General features: G+C 34.8%; 5 protein-coding genes and 1 long non-coding RNA gene across 9 annotated transcripts; 3 read left to right on the top strand and 3 right to left on the bottom strand.

Moving 5' to 3' along the window:
• Nucleotides 1–709: 709 nt before the first annotated feature.
• LOC127903893 (ATP synthase small subunit 6, mitochondrial-like) lies at nucleotides 710–1,166 on the top strand. The gene is made up of 2 exons (XM_024609737.2): nucleotides 710–923; nucleotides 1,120–1,166. The coding sequence occupies exons 1-2, from the start codon at nucleotides 803–805 to the stop codon at nucleotides 1,164–1,166; spliced, it is 168 nt and encodes a 55-aa protein (XP_024465505.1). The 5' UTR covers nucleotides 710–802.
• Nucleotides 1,167–2,229: 1,063 nt separating this feature from the next.
• On the top strand, nucleotides 2,230–2,743 carry LOC7489582 (uncharacterized). Its single transcript, XR_002984034.2, has 2 exons — nucleotides 2,230–2,275; nucleotides 2,471–2,743. It is a non-coding gene; the product is annotated as an uncharacterized LOC7489582 (long non-coding RNA).
• Nucleotides 2,744–3,594: 851 nt separating this feature from the next.
• On the bottom strand, nucleotides 3,595–5,345 carry LOC7489581 (F-box protein CPR1). The gene has a single exon (XM_024610418.2). The coding sequence runs from the start codon at nucleotides 4,864–4,866 to the stop codon at nucleotides 3,721–3,723; it is 1,146 nt and encodes a 381-aa protein (XP_024466186.2). The 5' UTR covers nucleotides 4,867–5,345; the 3' UTR covers nucleotides 3,595–3,720.
• LOC127905870 (F-box protein At3g07870-like) lies at nucleotides 5,272–7,967 on the bottom strand. The gene is made up of 4 exons (XM_052456495.1): nucleotides 7,650–7,967; nucleotides 7,437–7,556; nucleotides 7,151–7,341; nucleotides 5,272–5,380 (listed from the first exon to the last, which is right to left on the bottom strand). The coding sequence occupies exons 1-4, from the start codon at nucleotides 7,965–7,967 to the stop codon at nucleotides 5,272–5,274; spliced, it is 738 nt and encodes a 245-aa protein (XP_052312455.1).
• A 1,168-nt stretch (nucleotides 7,968–9,135) lies between these two features.
• LOC7489580 (methionine--tRNA ligase, chloroplastic/mitochondrial) lies at nucleotides 9,136–15,652 on the top strand. The gene is made up of 12 exons (XM_002316260.4): nucleotides 9,136–9,577; nucleotides 9,851–9,994; nucleotides 10,095–10,244; nucleotides 10,324–10,491; nucleotides 11,128–11,252; nucleotides 11,437–11,530; nucleotides 12,480–12,578; nucleotides 13,598–13,778; nucleotides 13,891–14,006; nucleotides 14,633–14,788; nucleotides 15,080–15,208; nucleotides 15,316–15,652. Exons 1-12 carry the CDS (start codon nucleotides 9,275–9,277, stop codon nucleotides 15,481–15,483), a joined length of 1,833 nt encoding a protein of 610 aa, XP_002316296.1. The 5' UTR covers nucleotides 9,136–9,274; the 3' UTR covers nucleotides 15,484–15,652.
• A 2,870-nt stretch (nucleotides 15,653–18,522) lies between these two features.
• On the bottom strand, nucleotides 18,523–22,594 carry LOC7458154 (UDP-glucuronic acid decarboxylase 6). 4 transcript variants are annotated; one of them, XM_052456853.1, is made up of 13 exons: nucleotides 22,488–22,594; nucleotides 21,715–21,817; nucleotides 21,158–21,244; nucleotides 20,861–20,948; nucleotides 20,649–20,740; nucleotides 20,422–20,486; nucleotides 20,246–20,334; nucleotides 19,841–19,918; nucleotides 19,666–19,759; nucleotides 19,484–19,550; nucleotides 19,310–19,373; nucleotides 19,163–19,203; nucleotides 18,523–18,937 (listed from the first exon to the last, which is right to left on the bottom strand). In XM_052456853.1, the coding sequence occupies exons 2-13, from the start codon at nucleotides 21,802–21,804 to the stop codon at nucleotides 18,752–18,754; spliced, it is 1,041 nt and encodes a 346-aa protein (XP_052312813.1). In that variant the 5' UTR covers nucleotides 21,805–21,817; nucleotides 22,488–22,594; the 3' UTR covers nucleotides 18,523–18,751. The 4 variants fall into 4 exon arrangements, with proteins under 4 accessions (XP_052312813.1, XP_002315231.1, XP_006378724.1 ...); XM_002315195.4 differs by having other exon boundaries at nucleotides 22,385–22,592; XM_006378662.3 differs by lacking the exon at nucleotides 22,488–22,594 and adding an exon at nucleotides 21,992–22,156.
• Nucleotides 22,595–23,591: the final 997 nt, after the last annotated feature.

Below are 23,591 nucleotides of genomic sequence, written 5' to 3'. Positions count from 1 at the left end.
TTATTTTTTAAAGTGTTTTTTGTTTTAAAAATCATCAAAATAACATATTTTTTATTTTTAAAATTTTATTTTTTATATTAGCATATCAAAACAATTAAAAAAACTAAAAAAATTAATTTTAAATAGAAAAAATTAAAATTTTAATGGAAAGTCATTTCTAAACATATACAAAGAAGGGTATGAAGTGTTGAAAAATACTTCTGATGTAGATGAAAATGGAGATGAAACCTGATAGATTTATATGAAAATAAACTTTCTGTCTCTCTTGATCTCCATTATCATTTTACTTTACACTCATGTTTATTGATGCAAATACACATGAAGTGTGAGTCTAATTAGACTAACTAATCTTGTCATCTCAGTTCTGGATAAAGATTATCCCTTAATTTTTTAAAATATTAATAAATTATTTAACAAATTATTTTTTATGACATAGATAAACAATAAAAAAATATTTTTCAAATCATTATCATGACGACATCAAATATTAAAAATTATTTATTTTTTAAAAAATTATTTTTCATAAAAAATATTTTAAAAAACTATTTTTTAGGAAAGATTAAATTTTAATAAAATAAAATAAAACATGCCCAAATAGCAAGTACCTAAAGCCCAATAAAACAAAGCCATCAGAAAGCTGGCCCCATACCGCCCTGCGTTAACTGCGGCCCAGAACGGGGTTGCACTTAAACCCGGTATAAGAACTAAAGCATTGTCAATCACCAAACAGACCTCCTCTGCATCACCATCGATAAGTCGCAGCCACTGAAAGATATTGGCGTAGAAGAGAGAATCGAAAAAGATGAGGAAGTTCGATCCATGGCCAGTTTTCTTCAGGAGAGAATGGAACCGTAACTGGCCTTTCCTTGCCGGCTTTGCCATCACTGGCACTCTTATCACCAAATTTTCTCTCAGCCTCACCGGTAACCCCTTCCCTTCCCTTCCCTCTCCCTTACGATTTCAGACCTAACCTATTAATTTTTGTTTCAATTAAGCTATTTTATCGCAATCAATTAGAATTACGTTGAGCAAAATAAATATAAATGTCACGAAATCTGATTATTTGTGCTTTGGGTATAAATAACTGAAGAGTAATGTAGTATATCCGTGTTTTTGCAGAGGAGGATGCGAAGAATTCTCCATTTGTGCAGAGGCACAAAAGGTAAGCGTGCTTGAAACCCTAGATCATGATATTTCCACTTCATTTTCTTTCTTTTGCTGAAGTTTGAATAATAGATGTAGCTCCAGCGTGTGTAGATTACAACATTATTAATTGGGGCATTGTTAGTTTTGGTTTGCTAGATGCATAATTAAGGCTAGGATAAATATCGATAGTCAAGAATGGGGATCGAATAAAAGTTTTCTTCTTTTTTTTCTACCCACACATAAAGATTTTTCTTTTTCTTCATCTTTTTTTTTTTGATAATTTGGCTGATATCCAGTCATAGTTGTTAAACCTCAAAACATTATTTTCGGTTATGTTGATTGAATCAATTCCATTGGTTTTTTTCTTTTCACCAATATAGTTCTAGAGAGTTTTCGGCTGCTTCAATGACCCAACTCCCTGATCATTTTCCAGTATTATGATGCGTTTAAAATGGTAGTAGTTTCAATTACTATTCAATGACAAAATCTTCGTTGCGCCTCTTTATAGAAAATAATCTTGTCCCGATTTATCATATCTGATCTAGCTACATTTTATTTTGTGCATGGTTAAAAATGTTTTTTCCCTGTTAAAAATACATTAAGTTTATGGTTTCTGGGGTTTTTTTTTTTAATGTAATTCTGGAATGAAGATAATAAAATTATGAAAAACACTGATAAAAAAAAATTGGTGCCAAGAAAATACTTCAGAAAATATGTCAGTTGCCATACATATCTGAATCCAAACTCTTTCATTTTAGAACTCGGGAAGCAATACTTTGTTGATGCTTGTCTGTGCCAAATTCTTGTGTTGTCATGGATTTACTAGATTTGTGTACAACCTTCTTGCATGCGCACTTTTAATATATATTTATATATTTGAAACAAAAGAAATTATTTCTGCAACTAGTCTAAAATGGGTGCTACTAATTCAGAGAACTGGGGCACTTTCCTCTTCTATTACAAGTTATGAACTGACCCAAATGACTCTATACATGAGAAAAGAAGACGAGAAATTAAGTGGATCATTTCGTAATAGCTTTGTTCCAGCCTAAAGTCCTTGACCTTGCTAACATGTTTTCTTTCAGGCACTGATGCTTCACAAATCCAGTTCAAGATGAGCAGGCTTCTGGTAATTTTTTGCGCTTCCTTTGCCTCCTTCTCATATGTATAAAGAATAACCAAACCCAACAAGAAAATAGTAGTTAAAGGTGCCTTCAATCAGGCTTTTTGATAAAGTAAAAATGAAAGTTGCGTGCCTCTAGTCCCAGAAAAACAAACCTGGAACCAACCCTCGCTTCTAATAATGCTTACCACGCCTTCGCAGGTGAATTTGGAAATTTGCTCCCCAGGTGCCAGATCAATGCTCAATCTGGAGACATTTAGCTTTGTTTGAGTTCATCCTTTTTCTTATTATTTTGAAGAATTTTTGTTTCAGTCACTTTATGGTATGGTTAAATAGACTGATTACTTCTGGAAAATTGGGCTGTGTCTAGTTGAAACGATTCATTGCATGCTACTGCTGTTAGCCCCTGCAATGTAACATGCAAGTGTGAAAATAAATGCACCTTCTGAAAATAAAACCGTTTTTAGTTTCCAAGATTGTGCCAGGGATTGACCATCCGTTCTGGAGGGTGATTGTGCACTTCTTCTTGGCTCGTAATGTTTGATTGAATGGGCTTTTGCCTTTTCACTTAATATTGGGCGCATAAATTTACTTGGGGAAGCTCGGAAATTATTCGATCCCTAGGTCGGAAAAATCCAGTTCTCGTCAGATAAGAGGAAAAGGAAAAAATCTTTTATACATGCTGTTTTCCACTTTTTTATCCCCTTCTTTCTTTTAAACCAAACAAATTTCTTTTCATTTTAACCATGACCATTATAGGTTTCTTAGGTTAAAAAGTAGTAATCATCAAATAAAAAAAGAACCGACTTATCCTGCAAGTTTCAGCTGAGTCTATTTTGGTCTAAGATTCCCAACTCAATTCGCATCATCAAGAAGTCTTTAAAAATAGAAATCACCAAGAAGTCTGGAAAATTGTCTTCCCAGATTAGTCCCAAGGAAAAACTTTAATCCTACGCGCCAGGGAACCGGATGCACGCTTGCACCCAATTTGAGTTGCTATCATTTATCAAGTCACCATGTAAAAGTCGTGGATCACCCGGAACTGTTTTATTAGTTTGCTTTGTGTAGCAAACATGGGAAAGTAAATTTTGTTTACAGAATCACTCAGAGCAGAAATAATTAATCAATATCTTTAGCATGAAACATGAAGAACCAACTAGTAGCTGACTGATGCAATGAATTTTGAAAACAAGCTCGACAGTTTGAATACTCATTATCAGTAACAGGAAAATAGGAATGTCTTGTCAACCACAAGAGTAAAAGGAAAGGAAAGGAAAGGAAAGGGAGGAAGAAAGCACATTCGTGGCTTAAATTCATAGTTCAAACAGAACAGCATCGTCACAATGATGGAGAAAAAGATGAAGGGAAAAGGCAATCACAGATCATATCAATCCCAAAAGATACGAGGGCACTAGCATAGATACCTTATCTTAGCAGGTGTTCATGCTTGTCTAATGAATGCATTTAAAGGATGGAATTGCAAAAGTGGCTGAGTGAGTGATCTCTACGTTTTCTTTTTCAGTCTCCTCTTTTAATTCATCAAGTAAAGCTAGGCTCTCCACATAAGAATCAGCATAGTCACTTAGCCCTAAATTTTGCAGATCATGAATTTCGTTCCTCTGAGGATCACATGAAACCACTTCGTCACTTGGATATCTTGTCATTAATATTTCACCATTCTTCCTACAGACCATTGCCAATCCTATTCCGACTGCCTTAATCCTGAGTTTTCGGGCCCATAATTTCATTGCATCATATTTTTTCAGAGCCCATATCTCAATATACTTGGTATCGAGGTCGTTGAGAAACAAAGAAACGGAGTTATCATACACCAAAATTGCCATCCACTCATCGAGTTTGCTAGCTAAATATGGAGACAGCATCATCTTCCCAAACGAATCATTTCTTAGATCAAAAGATAGCACAAACCTACTGCCAAACTCCTCTCTGTCCACAAGCCAATGAAGAACCCCATTCAGGAAAGCATAGTTATAAGAACTGGAACGTCCCCATAAGACTGAAGGTATGGGGTTAATGTAACCAAGAGCAGGGCTAACATCAATGGCCTTCCAAGATCTTTCTTTGACCGAGTAAACCTGGCATCCAACTGGGTAGTGAGGTGTGGCAACTCTAACAAACTTGTAGTCATTACTTTGCCGATTGAAGCCAAAACCAAAAATACCGTGGAAAGGATCAGATAACCTCGGAAGTACAAGATTCAAAGATTTTCCAATTGATGGATTCCACAAAATTATGCTGTGACCATGATCTTGCGGGCTATTTAAAAGACATATAACTCCATTACAAGAACCAATTATTTGGAAGTCATCATCTTCTCTTTTAGAAGGCAACTCGAACTCTGAGTTTGACCACATGTCTAAAGACTCATTATCCAAACGCAGAGAGTAAGACTGGTTGTGGTGATGAAAGAGAAGCAATGGCTTTGCCTGGGCCAAATGGATACTGATAAATTCAGCGCCAGTGATGAGAGAGTTCCAATACTTTGATACAGACCTGAATCTCACTAAACATTTGGCAGGTAATGCCATGAGAATCGTGATCAACAAATCTTCTGGAAGACCGCCATCCTTTTTCATCGTTTCTGCCACCTTTATATGTCTAACGCTATCAGGCAACTTCAACTACTATTCAAAGACTGCTTGCGGAGTTTGTAAAGTGTGTGCGGCAATTTGGTGGTGTTTATTGATAAGGATTAAAGGTTTTGTGAAACAGAGAGAATCTTTGATTCTTTTCTTTGGTTTCTTGGTTTGGTGGAGGAGATGAATTGACGGAGAAAAAGTTCTCTCACTGATTGTTTTCTGTAGCGTTTTCTTGGTTTTTTTTATGTTGATGGAGAGTTTGGTTTCTCGGATTGAAAAAACAAGAACGAAAATGTGAGAGATATAGTAGGGGAGAATAAAGGTTCAGGGAGAGAGATTTTCAGTCATTTCTCTGGTAGTCAGCTGGGGCTGTTTTCTTGGTAGTTACAATTGTTTCTCGGATTAACGTAGTCTAAAATAAGGAAGTGGGAATTCCTCGTGAATACGGAATTGTAAGGCCCATGATTCTCTCACACCATATTGGCTCATCATCCATATCTCAAAACTCAGACTGCCATCCAGACAGTCATAGGGATTCACAGTAAGAGAGTTGTTAGAAACTGAAATTGACATCCCTGCAATAATTCTCTTCATGTCAAAACGTTCAGGGACGGAACTGTGAGTATTTTCTTGGCGGTTGATGTCGAGAAAGAAGGGAAAAGGTGGGAGAAACAGCAGAGAGGGTCTCAAGTCTTTTCTTTCGCTTCTTGGTGCGATCAAAAAGGTTTTGAAAGAGAGAAAGAGTCTCAAAGATTTTGTTAATTTGTCTTCTCTCGGATATTACTCACTTGATTGAGAAAGGTCCTCACTGTTTGTTGTTGATGTTAGAGAGCGTTTTGTTTCTCATTCTCAGTCTGAAATTCAGAATAAGTATTGGTTAATATTGTTACGGTTTCTCCTCCTCCTCCTCCTTCTTCTTTCTCTGGTGTAGAAATTAAGTGGGAGGCCCAGAAGACTAAATTACCCACAGACTCTAGCTAGCTATTAGTATTAACACTAAAACTGTGTTAATACAACGAAAACCGTGTTCTTGATCAATTTATATGTCAATAGAGATTCAATCTCTCCTTGAACAATAGTTCAATTGATGCAATTGAGTAAATATCAAGTAGGAAAAAAAGAAGCAGCTTGGCATTGAAGAGTATGAGGAGCAGACATGAATTGACAGTGTTTATTTACTGAGTATGCATTATCTGATCTCGCGAGACTTGCATACTAAAGAGAGCCAATCGCGTGCCTGTAAAGTTGTGGATCCTTCATAGGTTCACCGTTATGAAAACTCAGTCCTGTCACTCAGGTTACAAATATCTTCTACTTATTTCTAACATGCTTACCGTTCAAACTAAAGTCTAAAATCACTCACAATCTTCGAGACAGAAGAAAGCAACAACGGTAAAAAAACCTTGTATCATCAATGTCAGCATATCCATGCAGTCTTGCGCATAATTTGAGTTGTTATCCAGTCACCAGGTAATGGCAAATTATATATAATTCTGCAGAATTTGCCAAAACTATCATCGTAGACCAAGAAATAGTTTCATCTGTCCATCCAACCTACAATCAAGAACAATTATATACATGTGAAGAAACATTTAGCTATATACATGTGAAGAAACAATTTTCAGCTTGGATCTTACATAATTTCGCATTGGTGTGCACTCATCATCTAGATGAATGTAGCAAATACCTCCTAGCAAATTTTGTATAGAGAATGGCATAAGGACTTACAGAGCATAATAATCAGTATTTTTTGCACAAAACAGAAAGAATACCAGTACTGGTAAATGCCGGATGGAATAAATTTGAAAAACATGATTCAGCAGTTGGAAATACTTATTGAGTAATAGGGAGTCTTGTTAATCCAGATGACCTTCTGCTGTTTCAAATATAACACCAATCACAAATTCTTATTTTCAAGTGTTTCAAAAGCATAGTGAATACTTCGAGAGAAACAAGAGATCGAATTGCCAAAAGGTGGGAAGTGATTCGTACCTTTTGCTTCTTCTTTTTTCTCCTGAGTCGATCTCATTTGATTCATTAAGTAAACTTAGACTCTGAACAAAATATTCTACATAGTCTCATTGTTGTAGCCCTAAAATTACGACTTGCTCGAGTCTGTGGATCACATGAAACTACCTCATACGATCCATGTTTTCTCATTAATATTTCACCATTCTTCCTGAAAACCATTGACCTCGTGAATCCATCTACTTGAACCGTGTATAGTCTGTTCCATGAATTCCTCACTCCATATTCTCTCATAAACCATACGTCAACATACTTGGCAGCGCACCTACAGAAAAGCGCCGCAAGGGAGTCGTCAAACTCTGAAATCACCATCCACTGAGTGGCCACCCGCAACATTATCTCCCCGAACTTATCATTACTTAAATCAAAAGAAAGAACAAAACTCCGGCGGTTGTCATTCTCCTCACGATATACAAGCCAATGAAGGATGCCATTAAAAGCAACCTGATTGCAATAACCAGAACTCTTACAACGCAAAACGGACAAAGAGTAGGGCTAAAATTAATGCGCTCCCAGTATCTTCTTTTAAGCGAGAAAACCTGAAACTCCATAGGGAATTCGCGTTTAGATGAAACTTGTCTCGCAACTCTAACAACCCTATAGTCATTACTTGGTAAATCAAAGCCAAAACCCCAAGTAGCACTGTGTGGACCGCATAACTATGGAAGTGCTAGATTCAAATGTTTTCTAATTGATGGATTCCACAGAATAAGACTCGTAGTGCGACCTTGGTGAATATCTGAAAGACATACAACTCCATTGCAATAACCTATTATATCAAAACAATCAGCTTCACACCGAAAGGGCAAGTTCTGGAACTGTAAGCTCCTATCTAAAGATTCATTATCGAGATGCAGAGAGTAGGATTCTTGACGATTTTGCCATCGACGAAGGAGAAGCGATGGTTTGGGTTGGGCCAAATAGGCACTGATGAAGTCTTTGTCACTGATGTGGGAGTTCCATGATTTTGATAAAGATCTGAATCTTAATAAGGATTTGATAGGTAATGCTGTGAGAATATCTATCAACACATCTTCTGGAACACGATTCTTTTTCACACTTTCAGCCATCTTTTATGTCTAGAATCACTTGATCAGGTAACTGCTCGCTATGAAAACTAAGACTGTTGAAGGGTTCTACGAGAAATAAAGAGTACTGTCAAAGATTCTTTATTTTCTTGATGGTTGATGTTGAGAGAGTTCTGTCTCTCTGATTGATAAACAAGAGGGGGAAATTTGAGAGAAAAGTAGATACGGTAGTTGCTTAGGTGTTTTCTTGGTAGTTAATTCTGTTAATCAGATTAAAAAGCTAAAAGAGAAAAGTGTCAGAGAAAAACTTTGGAACCAAGCTACTAATTTTGGATTAAAATTGAGTGGTTAAAATCCTTGATCTAACTCATTCATTAACCAAGTAAATCAAACTGAAAAGCAGATGTGAAGTTTGATAATTTTTGTGAACAATTTCAAACATTTAAAATTACTCCAACAATCGTTTGGAACTGTATTTCAACAGTTGTTCTATGAATTTTGATTTTTTTTAAAAAAATTGAGTTATTTTATTGTTTTGATGTGAAAAATTATTTTTAAAAATAAAAATTATTATTCTAATATATTTTTAAATAAAAATTATTTTAAAAAACAAACACAATTTGAAAATCATTTAAATATAATATTTTCAAATAAAATATATTTTTAGTCCTCCGTGTTTGTGAGAATTGATCATCTTATACCTCTGGCTTTTAAACTTTGTTTATCGATTCCAAAATAGACACAAGGCTGGCCAATCTATTCCACAATTAAAAAGAGATTAAATTGCAATGGCTTACAGATTAGGGATCGAACTGAACTTTGTAGGAGAATATCCCTCGTTCTCGGACTGAGGCACTTGTTCCTATTACTATTCGGCGTCAAAACAATCCTTTCAACTAACACTGAACTGTTTCATAGAAAAGTTAAATTAAAATTCTTATATTCATAAAAAGTTTAATCTCGGTCCCTTCGAAGGGTCTAGTGGCAGACTTGGTGGGGACAGATTCATCAATTTCTTGCAATGTTTGTGTCAATTGACCACTTTTGAAATACAAGGGATATGAATACCACTTTCCACAAATATGAAGGGCCAAAAACAGTGGTTCTTTCATTTTTCTTAAGTTGAAATCAAGGAGTCCAATTACAAATAAATTTGACTTAGGGAAAAAATCGAATTATTTGAAACGATAGGGACTTAAATCTGTAAAATGGTTCGGAGGGTATGTTGCTGCCTTCCCCTGTCCCTGTGAGGATCCACCACTGCAGATAACCTTGTTGTTCTCTGCAATAGAATACTAAGAAAGATTGAAACTTTATTGTATTTTTTTGCAGTTAGAAGATAAAGAGAAATGGCAGCTAGAATCAACTACTCTGTACAAAACACACTCTGTCTCCTAAACCCTTTAAACTATTCCATCAATGCAAAAACAACCCATTTCAAGACCGGTATTAATTTCTCTAAAAATCTCATCTTTCCTCGTAAATTAAGGAGACCCACGTTTTGCACTTGTGCAATAAGCAATAATCATATGCAAAGTAGTGAAGCAGCTGAGACTTTTGTCCTTACAACTCCACTTTATTACGTTAATGCACCTCCTCATATGGGGAGTGCTTACACCACTATTGCTGCTGATGCCATTGCTCGATTTCAGGTTTGATTTCATGTTTTATGCAGTTTTTTTTTTTAATGGGATTTAGTGAAATTTTTCTTTCTAATATTTTTTAGCTATAAAGTTTGATTCTTTATGCTCATGGTTGCGTTAGATTGCCCCTGATTATTAAGATGCCCAATTGAATTCATTAAAAGAAGTTTCATTGTTGGGGTTTTGACAGATGTTATTATCTCTTTTCTATCCGGATTTTTATAAAGTTGGTTTAATAGATTGTACGAAAGGGTTGATTATTTCTGCTTATATAAATGGCAGAGGCTTTTAGGAAAGAAAGTTATATTTGTAACTGGAACGGATGAACACGGGGAGAAGATAGCTGCTTCTGCTGCTGCTGCTGGTTCCACACCGAGTGAGCATTGTGATGTCATATCTCAAGCTTACAAGACACTTTGGAAAGATGTAAGCTTTTTCGACTAGGATGATTTGCTCCTTCAATTTAGTAATTTGATCATTGTAAATGTTCTAATGGTTGCGAGTTTGTGCCTTTTCTGGTTTGCAGTTAGAGATTACTTATGATAAGTTCATTCGGACAACTGATCCTAAGCATGAAGGAATAGTAAAGGAATTTTATTCGAGGGTTCTTGCCAAGGGTGACATTTACCGAGCTGATTATGAGGGATTGTACTGTGTCAACTGTGAGGAGTATAAGGTAGTGCCTTTGCGTTTCTATCTATTCTCTGATGTTGTATTGTGGTCGAATGACAACATTAGCATTGTAAATTCTACAGGATGAGAAGGAGCTACTTGATAACAAATGTTGTCCTACACACCTCAAGCCATGCATTGAGCGGAAGGAGGATAATTACTTCTTTGCCCTATCGAAGTACCAAAAACAATTAGAAGAAAATTTGACACAGAATCCGAAATTTGTGCAGCCACCATTTCGTTTGAATGAGGTTAGAAACAAAGCAGTTTCTTTTTTTCTCTTGCTTCACATGATTTAGATTACTATAAATACTGTAAAAACTTTTTTTTTTTAAAAAAAGGAGCTGATGAAATTGTTGTATATTCTCATGTCATGTGAATGTCAAATAGTGATATGTAATCTATCAATTTTTTGCTGGGGAATGAAAAGAAAAAGTTGATTCCTGTTGAAGCTAACCCACAAGGAATACTGTTTCAAGAGTTCTCTGGCCTGATTGCTAGGAACAGTTATATTCATGGTGTGCCAAGTTCAATTCTTTAAGATATGTGTTTTTTTATCTTTCAGTTGAAGTGTTCTGGACATTGATCTGAAAGCAAATCCAATATTTGGTTATTGCAGTCTAATGTTCATATGGTGCTTCTGCCAGTTATTGGTGCACCTGTTCATGTTATCAATGCACCGGGAATCTAGTAGTTCCACAAGAACCTGACTGTCTTTTAGTTTGTGATTTAATTTCTTATATTGTGTTAGAACCTAAAAGTAATTTCTTCTGCCAGGCAGTTTGTTGTTTAAGCCGTCTGAAATTCCATTAACTTGGTGTTTACATAAATTTTACCCTGTGCATGACACTCTTCCAAATTCTCATTATTGCTACCAATACTTTCAGGTACAAAGTTGGATCAAAAGTGGTTTGAAAGATTTTTCAATTTCTCGTGCATCAGTGGATTGGGGCATTCCTGTTCCTAATGACAATAAGCAGACTATATATGTTTGGTTTGATGCTTTACTTGGGTAAAGTTTTGGTATTCACCCTGATTTGTGTTCTTTCTCTGATTACTTGTTGATGATCTTATAAGTATGCTTCATGTATGCCTTCTTCTTTGTTATTACTTATTGACTGCAAAAGTTGGAGAGTATCAATTACCTTGTTTCTGCCTGTTTTCTGTTTGACTGAATTTTACCTTTTATTGACCAGCTATATATCAGCTCTATCAGCGGAAAATGAGCAACCAGATTTACAAACTGCTGTTTCTTCTGGCTGGCCGGCTTCACTACATTTGATTGGCAAGGTTTGACTACTTTTTCTGCTCTTGATGTTTTTTTTTATCTATAAACTTTATCAAACTTTTGCCTTGTTCCCTAAGTGAAATTAGCATTGAAACTGTCATAGCTAACAAAATTCCATATATTATTATATTTACTTGGTATCATTTCTTTCCTTTCTCCATCCTTCTGGACTGCGTCATGATTATACTATGGTTTATGATTCTTATGTTATTATTTGGACTGATAAATAAACAATTCCTATTAATCCTGCACATGTTGTACATTTATGCAGAGTTGATTTGTTGTCCAAATACTAAATTATAGATAAAAACATAAGAACTGTATGAGCAAGAAAAGAAGGGATTTTACTTATTATTTATTTAAAGCTCTGAAATACTAAATTGAAAATAAATAAATAAATAAAATACCCTCTTTACTTCCCGCATCAGCTATCATTTATGAATGCTTAGCAATTTTTGTGTTAAGTTAGCATCTATGAGCATCTAACAATATATTTTTTTTTCCTGACTGGTGGGTCAGGGGTATGAGAATTTACATCTTAGCATTGACAAGAAATGTTAATAAAATTGGCAGTTCTTGGCTTTCAAAAGGTTGAATTTTGAAATAATAATACGTATTACAATTTTAATATAAGTTGAATTCTTTTGCAAGTAGATTAATAGGCTTGTTCATATCCTATTCCTACTGAAGTTTCTTGTAACCTCGAATAAGAATCCATTTTCTTGTTTTACTTTCGTGTATGCCTCTATCCAGAGATTTTCCCTGCTTATTTTGTTTTCTCCCTTAATTCTTGCTTTCTTTGTTATTAGGTGATTATTGCTTTTATCCTTTTATTAACTTGTTAAGTTATTCATTGATCCCAAATGGTTGATTTCTTTCTCCAGATATATCTCTGCAGACTTCAGTTGATATCAATGCTATTCCTCTCATGATTCTGTTAATCTTCTGTAGGACATTTTACGTTTTCATGCAGTTTATTGGCCAGCTATGCTAATGTCTGCTGGAGTAGACCTTCCTAAGAAGGTCTTTGGGCATGGATTTTTGACAAAGGTATTAATGTCGAAACCTAGTATACTGCATTGTTTTATTTAAACTTCTTTGTATGGTTTGCTTTGTTTGCTAGACCTTCCTAATAACTTCTACCGCTGTGGTGGACTTGAGGCTTGAGAACACCACTTCATACAAAATCTCTGAATGGTTACCTTCCCTCCTAAGAATCCACACAGCAGGATAATAGCAGGGTAATGACCTTCCAACTTAAACAGACGGTGCTGGGCCCTTTTTCTCCACCGTTATGATGTAAACTATATCTATTTAGGGCCTGGGCAATGTTTGAGTTCTTTCTCTCTCCTTTTTCCTTTCTTTCCACAAGTTAGCAGCTTAATCTCTTTTAGAATTTGCTTCTCTGTATTGAATTGATGTGAAGACATACCAAAGTGAAATTGTGGACCTTTGGAATTAATTTCAATAGATGATGTGTAGGAATAATGTGGGGATCTTGCTGGAAATCATGATCTATGAAAGGTAGAAGATTGGGTAGTGGAAGTTACAGGAGGGTGGTCGTACATTGTAGATGTTAATCTAAATATAGATTGAGATACCAGTGCTTTAAGTCTGGATATCATATTGGGTGGCAGAGTAAAGCTATTTCAATCCATCTTATTAAGTGTTAAATGCTAACCAGCATATAAGGTAGCACTTGGGCCTACACTCTGGAAGTAAATGAGGTTGGCTGGCTCTAGGATGAGTTCTTTATCAAGAAAATATCAACAAAATTAATGATGGATAATCTAGTACTAGTAATTTTGACATTTTTTGTAGAGGAAATTTACTTATCCACAAAGAGAAAGAGAGAAAAGGAAATGTTCTTCATTTTCTTAGCTGATTCTCTCTCATGTATTTGAAATGCCTTGAGATTTGAAGTTATGTCAATGTATATTTTTGGATGTAAAATATGATTCTGGCTTTAGTACAGTGTTGCCTGAGTGAGCCGAGCCAGTCATTAGTTTTTTTTTTCTTACATCTAATTTTATTTCATGCAGCAATGCTTTTTATTTTGAAAATTATAGGATGGTATGAAGATGGGGAAGTCACTGGGGAATACGCTTGAACCAAATGAGTTGGTTCATAACTTTGGGTCAGATGCGGTTAGGTATTTCTTCCTTAGAGAGGTGGAATTTGGTAGTGATGGGGACTATTCAGAAGAACGTTTCATCAATATTGTCAATGCACATCTCGCAAATACCATAGGTATTTCTAGTTTGAATATTTATAACTTTATTCTAGCCTTTCTGATTTTGCCAAGTGCATGGTTTTGTTCCATTTTAAAAAGGTGTGTGTGGTCTTAACTCATTCTGTACAGGAAACCTTCTTAATCGCACACTTGGACTTCTTAAAAAGAACTGCCAATCAACGTTGGCGGTTGATTCAGCTGTTGCGGCTGAAGGAAATGCATTGAAGGACACCATTGAGAAATTGGTAAGGCTGCATGAAATTTGTGATATTAATGTAGTCAGCATGTTGGATGAACTCTTGCTTTTCCAATGTAAATGGTAGAGTTTGATTGTGCTTCTAACATAACCTCACCAGGAACCTTGATTGCAGCTTAGCAATATGGTGAACTTTTTATTGTCATCCCAATTTCTCATTCTAGGACTGTTAGTGTAAACCTTGACTGCAGCATAATTTCAGCCAACTCTAGATGCTGTAATAAAGATGCATCAAGCTTGCGGGACTTTAATAGACCATGATGATATTTGCGAGCAGTCAATGAATATCAATTAGTTGACAGTAAATTTAAGAATAGTGGATCTATATAAACCCTGCTTCCAAAAATGTGCTTAGATATTAATAATCAATATATTTTTTGTATCTAAAAGCACTTCAGACATTCATTTTGAGTGTTAAGAGGTTCCCATTCAATGGCATAGGAGAGTTCTTGGTTGTTTCTATCAAAGTAATCTATGATTTTTGCACACTAGCTAGTTTTATTACTTGTGCCTTGGGATTCTCTCTGGAAACTCACTCTCCCTGACTGTTGCTGCGCAATCCTAATTCACTTTACAACAATTCTTTTAATCTGATCCAAACAGTCGCATTTGTAGGTTGAAAAGGCTCGAATTCATTATGAAAATCTCTCACTATCGTCGGCTTGCGAGGCTGTACTAGAGATTGGTAATGCCGGGAATGCCTACATGGATGAGAATGCACCTTGGACCCGTTTCAAGCAAGGGGGTGCTGCTTCTGAAGCTGCTGCAAAGGTTTCGCATGTTAAATTTTTTTTCTTGCAAAAACATCTTCAGCGTAATTTGGTCTGGCCATCATTTGAAAAAAAAGAAGTTACCCAATTTTTTAGAGAAGAAATATTTCAGTCTTGAATGTCCGGACTTTCTAGTTACATATTCTATCGTAAGACAATGGGTTAACCTGTTGTTCCAGATAATTCTATTTACCAGCATTCAATGGTATGAAACAAGGTAATCATGGCTTGTCAACTTAATGACCTAGATATGTTTTTAACTGTTGCTTTCTTTTTGGTTGTTATGGTTCAGGATCTTGTAATTATATTGGAAGCAATGAGGATCGTAGCAATTGCTTTATCCCCTGTTGCCCCAAGTTTCTGTTGGAGAATATATGAACAGCTTGGCTACTCGAAGGACCATTTTAACACAGTCACCTGGGTCTCTCTCTCTTCACAAACACACACACACACTTGCACACAATCTCAATGTATGCAAGTACGTCAACTAGTTGAGTTACTAATTTATCCTATGCTTTTGCATTGTAGAGCGGGACAAAGTGGGGTGGCCTGAAGGGTGGTCAGGTCATGGCTCAACCTAAACCAGTTTTTGCAAGGATTGAGAATAAAACAGAACTGGAAGACGAAGCAGCAACTAAGAAGCCTGTGAAAAGCAAGCAGAAAAAACCTCAGGCTCAAGTAGCTGCAGAAGCTTAGAAATCTCATTTCAAATCTTATTAATTGAAAGCCATGTCACTTGGTAGTTGGTACACTGTCATACCATACATAGCCAATCTTGTTGGATTTTCAAAAATGGCACCAGAAGTTACACAGATGCTAGAAAGAAATTTGCCCTATAAATGAACTTTCATCCGTTGCTCTTTTATCATGCACTTCTTAATTACCAGCCACGGAGTCTCTGATTTCCTTATTATATTTTGTTAATATTAGTTGATGGCTTCTTAATTTATCATATTGAGCACAGACAGACATCCATATCAATCCCATCCATCCATCCATCCATCCATAACTCTCTTTAGAAATAAAATAAAAGGGAAAAAGAAAAGGAAGGGAAAAAAGAGAGCTTATGCTGCACCCATCCCATGCATCCACAATTTTTTTTTTTTTTTGAGAAGTAATGCTTCCAATCTCTCTAGGAAACAACAAGAGCAGATCATTCTTTTTAGATGATGTCTCATCTGAACCAATTTTCGGGATAGATGCTGCATGCACTTGTTTCCGCTCAGTGCGCTCGCTGAACAACTCCAGCCAACAACTTATGCTCCCTGCAATAAGCCTTGACAGCTTAACTTTTTGTAAACCTCAACACAAGTAGAGGTCTTCCGAGATCAATGCCTGTAGCTGCTTGCAGGCTTGGTGTGCGATCCGCAGCACCGGGGAGCCATCTTCATGACCAGAGATGGAAAGGATATCATCATCATCTGTGTGTGAAATGCTATGAACAACAACCATTTGAGCCATCTTTGGAGGATGTAGATTCCTGATGAACATCTTGGGCCATAGTATTACCATGCTAACTTGACCAGCTTCTCTTGCCTGCTATTTGTATTTTGTTAATTAGTTTATAGTGACAAAGTCTGGTTTATATACCTGTACTTGGCTGGGAAATCAGAATCTCCTTGTTCCAGGCTGTGATTTATTCTATTAAGGCATCTTTATTCTGTATTTACTGTTGTAACTGTTCTTCATGCGCAATCTGTTCTGTTGATCTGCCATAATTAAGCTCTGTGGCATCCTTCTGTATTGCCATCTCCATGAAAGAAAATTGCCCAACCCCAACAAATAAAAATAAAATTAAAAAACGGTAGCTGGGAATTCAAATTGACAACATTATTTACTATATAAGAATTAAGAGATTTTCAAGATTAATTGTTATGATTTCTACAATCTCGTGAATTTAATTACACTGAAATCATAGAAGATATTTTATTCATTAAATTTTTCTATTGAGGATTTTAAAAAGGTTTTTGTGAATGTGGTAGTGATTATCTTTTAAAGCATATTTTTACTTAAAAATAAATTAAAATAATATATTTTTTTTATTTTTAAAAATTATTTTTTATATCAGTATATCAAAATGATCCAATAACATAGAAAAATTAATTTTCACATTTAAATCGCAATCAAATTTTTTATTAAAAAAATTAAATATTTAAAAAATACAATTTCAATCGTATTTTTATATAATCCTAAAGTTTTAATTTGTAAATAATGTAAGTATACTTTCTTTTCTTAAACTTTTTTCCAGAGATAATCGTAGCTGCAATGTAATATTTTTAATTTTTATAGATTCTGTATATATTGAATTGGGAATTGGACGAATTGATTTTTTTTTTTTTTTTACAATATCAACAGATTGGTTAGGTTGGACTCAACTTGTAGGCTAGGACAAGCTGATTGTTAGTCTATATTGACGTGCAAGATCAGTCGGGTGCGCGCGCGCGGGGGTCTATATATTATTATTATTTTCAATGTTAGAAAATCAGTTTCATTTGCAGGAGTCCAAAGCCAAAAATTGACTTGTCAGTTGTCACTGAAAAATGTGAAAATGAACTGCCACTGGAAGCTAACGATGTAGACTGTCAGGGAAGTTAGAGAATACAAATCTGGGCTCGAGACAAAAACACCAACTCATTTCTTTGATAGAAAATAATTTTTTTAAAAATAATTTTTTAAAAAATAAATTATTTTTAATATTTGATAGTGTAATGAAAAATAAGTTGGAAAATATTTTCCAGTATTTAGTTATGTCATGGAAAATGAGCTGGAAAATAAATTATTAATGTTTTATTTTTTTCAAGTTTATTAAAATAATGAGGAACAAATCTTACAAATTAAAAAGTTAAATGAGAATAAAATTGAAAAAAAATATAATTTCATAAATTATCTCAAATAAAATAAATAATAATCAAAATAATAGAAATCAAATCTAAAAAATAAAAAAAATTAAAAGATAAAAAAATAAAAATAATAATAATTAACATTTCATAAATTATTTTAAATAAAATAAATAACAATCAAAAGAATAAGAACCAAATTTAATAGATAAAAAATTTCAATTAAAAAATAATAAGGGAAAAACAAATAACAATTATAAAAATGAAGACCAAAATTAACAGAAAAATTAAATTATAATGGATGAAATTGAAAAACAAATAGTCAAAACAAAATATATATACCAATCAAAAGTTTGAGGATCAAATTTGATATAATCAGCAAATAATATGATATTTCTAAATTTTTCACAACTTCCGGAAAGTGTTTTCCGCCCAAAATAAAAGGAAAACATTTTCCTGAAAATCAAGTCAAATTTTTCTTTGACTGAAAAATGTTTTCCGTTGACCAACTTTTCTAATGATAAACAAACACCGGAAAGTTTGGAAAGTAATTTTCCGAAAACCACTTTCCGGAAAAGCAGCTTAAAAAGCATTTTTATTTTTACATTTAAAAAAAAAACCAAAAATTTTGTATTTTTTTAAATTAATTTTTGTATTTTTAGATATTTTGATATGTTTATGTTAAAAAGCATTAATTTTAATATATTTTTGTAAAAAATATTTTAAAAAAATAAATGTTACCTCAACAGGCTCAAGGGGGTAAGACTAGCTGTGGAGGAAGCTATGAAAAATGCAAGGCAATCCGTTCCACCGTCACCTGGTCTTTTCATTCTTATATATTCATTCCAGAATAGCTAGAAATGCAGTAAGCACTTGGAAAGCAAATAGAAGAACTATAAACTCAAAAGGGCAAAATTAATTTCCTTGTATTATGCCATAATCCTTCACACTGCAACAGGAGTTGATAAGTTCCACACATCATGCGATTGGCTCCTTCCAATTATAAAAATTCCAACTATTTATTCAAAATCATAATATAATAGGATAAAAAGAAAAATGAGACCCCGGGGGGGTAAGGGAACCCAGAAGCTGAGCATGAATAGCTGCTACAGACAAATTCACTTGGTTCAGTTCTTTCTGGGAACTCCAAGCCTCTGTCGGAAATCTTCCTCCATGAGAGGAAGACCATCGCGCAGCTTGATCTTTGGTTCCCAGCCTAACAATTCTTTTGCTTTTGTGATGTCTGGCTTCCTCTGACGAGGATCATCTGGTGTGTTCTCCACTGATATGATCTTTACTTCAGGATTGATAAGCTGGCAATGAACATGATAAGGTTAATCAAAGAGCCAAATTTATGTATGAAAAGTTTGATTTGAATAAAATGTTTATTTTTTTTGTTTTCAACTCATAGCCAGTAAACCCCACACGTGGAAAATACAACTCGCCATGATAAGGACTAAGAAGCAATGTGCCACAAAAAGAAAATAGACTAAGCCAGATTCACATCCAGGAGGAGATGCAGACAAATTGAAACTAACCTCCTTGACATTCTCCGCAAGCTCGATCATGGTGAATTCACCTGAAAAATCAAGCATTGGATTAATATGGGAAACAGTTTCCATTTTTTTCATGAAATGCGTCATTGAAGAACACCAAGTGATTTGTTACAGAGCTTGAGGAATAACCTGGATTTCCAATATTGATGGGCCCAGTGTTCTCTCCTTCCATTAGTCGGATAAGGCCATCAACCTTCAAATATTTGATAATAAAGAATTTAGGGGAATACTAATATTAAGACCCAATCAAGACAACTTAAATCGTCTACCATCATTTAAAGCACTGGACAATTTCTTGCCTACCATGTCAGACACGTAACAGAAACTCCGGGTTTGGGTTCCAGGTGCTTGAACAGTCAAAGGTTCGTTACTGCATAAATTCACAGAGCAATTGGCATTTAGTTGTAAAGCTGCAACAAGAATATAATTACCAACAGGCTTAACCGTTTCAAACAACTACAGGAGCTGTTGTTTTAACATCTTACCGGATGGCTTGGGCTATGAAATTGCTGACAACACGACCATCATCAATGTTCATTCTGGGTCCATAAGTGTTGAAAATTCTGGCAATTCTTATCTCTGCAGAGGAACAAATTTTATTTTAGATATTTTAGACATGGGAAAATCACAAACAAAGAACGTACTTCAAAAGCTATATACCTATCCCATGCTGCCTATGGTAATCAAACATCAAAGTTTCAGCCACTCTCTTTCCTTCATCATAGCAGCTTCTGACTCCTGCAAAATTTTACCAACACATCAGCAAAAGTTAATGTACAATTTGCATTTTTCAAATAGAGAATGACAACAAAAATATTTTCCATGTAGTAAAATTCCAGACACTAAAGCTCTCCTGAAATTTAGTATATATGGCATCTTCAATCAAATAAACAGCTGGAAGAGAAGATTTCACATATTAAATGCTAAGAGCTCATCCCCTACCCCATACTAAGTTGCACGCTAAGATTTTATAAAAAGAAGGTTACGAAGTTGCATGAAAAACCTTTAAAGAGAATTACTTCACATATTATAAGTTAATAGAAATCTAAGAACAGTTAAACGCACCAATTGGGTTGACATTTCCCCAGTAGCTTTCATTCTGAGGATGGATGAGTGGATCTCCATAGACCTCAGAAGTTGAAGTAAGCAAAATCCTGTTTGTCAATTATTGAAGCATCAGTAACAGGGGATCATACATTATGAATAATTATTAACTAAGAGATAGTATTGTGGTCTCAAACCTTGCCCCAACTCGCTTGGCAAGTCCCAACATATTCAATGTCCCGATCACATTTGTCTTTATGGTCTGTCATGCATAGCAATTTTACAGGTCAAATGGCAATGCAACGGTCAAAATCAGGGTAGCTCACAGTTAGAAGAACTTAAGAGAACTGCTTTCACTAGAGAGGGAGGGAGGAGAGAAAAAAATATATAGAAAGGGAAAAGAGAATGATATACACATGCATACCTTTACAGGATTGTATTTGTAGAAGATTGGAGAAGCAGGGCAAGCAAGGTGATAAATTTGATCAACCTCAACTAGCAATGGCTCAGTGACATCTGCACAAAAATAAAGCATCATCAACACGGCCCTCAATTAATGGAAAACAGAGAAATTAAGACATTATCAACATGCATTGGCTTTGAACTGCTAGACGCATAAGTCAAAATCAGCAGTACCATGACGAATGAGCTCAAATCTTGGATGACCAATCCATTTCTTTAGGTTGTCCTTTGAGCCAGTGAAATAATTATCCGCCACGATAACCTAAGAGGCATAATAAACATTATTAGAATAGACCAACCATGAAATTCAAATGTTATTTACAAATTGTTTTTACATTCTATGCATGAGTGGAAATGCTTTCCTTTCTTTATTGGCTGAGCAACTGTATTTTCTTATTAAAGCAAAACACCCATAGCCAGATGATAAAAGCCTGTAAATCTTCAGATGATTTTGAAACAAAATGTGCTCACCTCATTCTTTTCATTTTCCATCAACCTGTCCACCAGGTGGGAGCCGATAAATCCAGCTCCTCCAGTTATCAAAATCCTCATATTAGACTGCCAACAAAAGGAAAAAGAAAATAATGAAGAATCATATAAAAAATATTTGTTTCTGATAATACTACCAAACAATCACCCTCGAGCATAACCAAAAACAATCTCAAATAAGATCAGGTGCTAATGCATAAGTACACGATCTGTAAAACAGAAACCATCTCATCAAACGTGATCTGGCAGTGGCAAGCATTTTCTCAGAATCAACTAAATAGCACTCAATTTTGCTATTACAACTTCTTTTTCTCACAATCCAAAACTCAATGCAACAAGAGGAGTTACATTGCTACCCAAAAAGACTAGAACTAAAGGGGGGGGAAAAAGTAAATCCCAAATTGGGTATCAATATGTAGGTTGAAAAAGATTTATCACGATTTGTGTCATTCAGGATCATGGATCGTACCAAATAGGAAGGAAAAAAAAGAGAGATCACGCCAATTAAAAATGAAAAAAGAACTGCCAAATAGTTATACCTGAAAGAACTTAGAAAATCTTAAAGGAGATGGAGTTGGTGGAGCTTTTGCTGCAGAATTGTGATCTCCATTCGATGCTTCCTTAGACATTCTTGTCCAATTTCTGAAAATCATGAAAATTAAAAAAAATAAAATCAATCCACCATAAATTTTATAAACAACCCAGAAACAAAACATTGCATAATCCTCACATTCATAAATAACCCACAAATCAAAAACCTTAAATCAAACCAGCCAACAAGTTTCAATTAAAAACATGATAATAAATCCAGTTCACCTGAGTGGTGTGAAAAAATAGAGTCAAAATCTCAAACTTTTTTCGCTGCGAGTCATGAAACTCAAAGACTACAGCTTTATATAAAGAACTCGATTGTAACCAATTAGATTAAAAAATAGATGGTTAACAACTAATCATGATAATAAACACACCAACAAACAACACCAGCTAGTGAGAGAGAAAAGGAGAGACGCATAAATTAAATGAGACTTCAAAAACACGAAATGTACAATGCTTCAAATCAACGAAAAACCATACCCCACCAGTTATTGAAAAAATTAAAAACAAAACTTCGGATCTGAATCTCAAAATCTCTCAATCCCATGACCATTATTTTTTCTCCAGACAACCAAAAATCCCTATAAAAGCGAATGGAAATTGAGATTTAATTACCACGTAGACTTTTGCTGATGAAATAATTTGAGGGAAAAAATATTTTGTTGTGATATTTTGAAGCGATTTAAGGACAGCGGATGATGAGAGACAGGGCATATACTTATATAGTGTTCAAGGTTAGATTGAAATTTCGAGGAAGCGTGATTCGCGGTCGTTACTGGCCAGAGAGAAAGAGAACATGTTCTGTTACAATCGAAAGACTTTACTGTCCAATGACAGTAATGGTAACGACACGTCAGACCGAGTTTTCTTTTATTTTGACTCCATCTGTCGTTGTACATGGGGTAACTATGAGTACACTATTTATTTCTCTTTTCGATATTCAATCCATATTTATTATTTAATAAAAAATAAAAAAATATATTTATTTAATATATGCATTATCTTTATATTGTATCATATTCAAAATATAAATATATTAGATTGGGTTTCGAGTCATATTTGATAATATTTATTTCAAATTAAATATCCTAATATATACAATATTTATTTTCCATGAAGCAATACAACTGTTTAAAAAAGAATATTCATTCAAGTTAGTTGAGATGATATTATCAAATTCTAATTAAATTGTAATCCCTGGGCGACGGGGTCTGGCCAGGTAAGGTAGCGTCTACAGTATGCGTGTGGTCAGACAAGTGTTGACATTTCCTTGTGAGCTACCGGCATCGTGCATGGTTCAATTTCTTATCTCAAAAGAATAAACAAGCTTGAAGCGCCTTCTTTGTCACTCTTTCTCCCTTCCTGTAGATGATTGCAGAGTTCAAGATCGATCATTGTTTACTGTGCAAGATGAGTGAGGAGTTGGGTTTCCCAAGGATCTGATCTCCCTTCAATTCTCTCCGTTCTCCCGTAAACTGTGTTTAAGGAAGTTGAATCTGATAATATGGTGAAAATTCTACAGGGTTTGGATTTTATCGAGATTTGGCTGTGGAAATACGTTTTTTACGACGGTGGTGCTTGTGGTTGAAGGGACCTAAACATGATCATTGTGGTTGAAGGGACCTAAACACGTAAAATCTACGACGGTTTTTTATTAATTCTTTAAGTTTGTAGGAGGATTTAGATGTTTTTTTTTTAATAAAAAAATTCCAATTCTTTAAGTTTTTGATAATTTTAGACGGGTTTTAGATCCTAAAACTCAATTTCACGTAGATGTTTGTTTTATGTGTGACAAGATTTACGGTCAACGTGATATTATAAC

The sequence above is a fragment of the Populus trichocarpa genome, chromosome 10 (genome assembly GCF_000002775.5).
Source record: "Populus trichocarpa isolate Nisqually-1 chromosome 10, P.trichocarpa_v4.1, whole genome shotgun sequence".
NCBI classification, from domain to species: Eukaryota; Viridiplantae; Streptophyta; class Magnoliopsida; order Malpighiales; family Salicaceae; genus Populus; species Populus trichocarpa.
The sequence above is the reverse complement of the archived record's forward strand: the minus strand, read 5'-3'. Positions and strand labels throughout refer to the sequence as shown.

Coding starts and splice junctions, on each gene's coding strand:
- LOC127903893 (XM_024609737.2), top strand. CDS start 803: ATGAGGAAGTTCGATCCATGGCCAGTTTTCTTCAGGAGAGAATGGAAC. Junction 924..1,119: donor ATTTTCTCTCAGCCTCACCG/GTAACCCCTTCC, acceptor GTGTTTTTGCAG/AGGAGGATGCGAAGAATTCT.
- LOC7489581 (XM_024610418.2), bottom strand. CDS start 4,866: ATGAAAAAGGATGGCGGTCTTCCAGAAGATTTGTTGATCACGATTCTC.
- LOC7458154 (XM_052456853.1), bottom strand. CDS start 21,804: ATGTCTAAGGAAGCATCGAATGGAGATCACAATTCTGCAGCAAAAGCT. Junction 20,949..21,157: donor TGGAAAATGAAAAGAATGAG/GTGAGCACATTT, acceptor TATGCCTCTTAG/GTTATCGTGGCGGATAATTA. Junction 19,374..19,483: donor TCTGTTACGTGTCTGACATG/GTAGGCAAGAAA, acceptor AAATATTTGAAG/GTTGATGGCCTTATCCGACT.
- LOC7489580 (XM_002316260.4), top strand. CDS start 9,275: ATGGCAGCTAGAATCAACTACTCTGTACAAAACACACTCTGTCTCCTA. Junction 12,579..13,597: donor GGCATGGATTTTTGACAAAG/GTATTAATGTCG, acceptor TGAAAATTATAG/GATGGTATGAAGATGGGGAA. Junction 14,007..14,632: donor AGGACACCATTGAGAAATTG/GTAAGGCTGCAT, acceptor TCGCATTTGTAG/GTTGAAAAGGCTCGAATTCA.
- LOC127905870 (XM_052456495.1), bottom strand. CDS start 7,967: ATGGCTGAAAGTGTGAAAAAGAATCGTGTTCCAGAAGATGTGTTGATA. Junction 7,557..7,649: donor TAGGTTATTGCAATGGAGTT/GTATGTCTTTCA, acceptor GCACTTCCATAG/TTATGCGGTCCACACAGTGC. Junction 5,381..7,150: donor TTCTGTAGGTGCGCTGCCAA/GTATGTTGACGT, acceptor TCTGGATGGCAG/TCTGAGTTTTGAGATATGGA.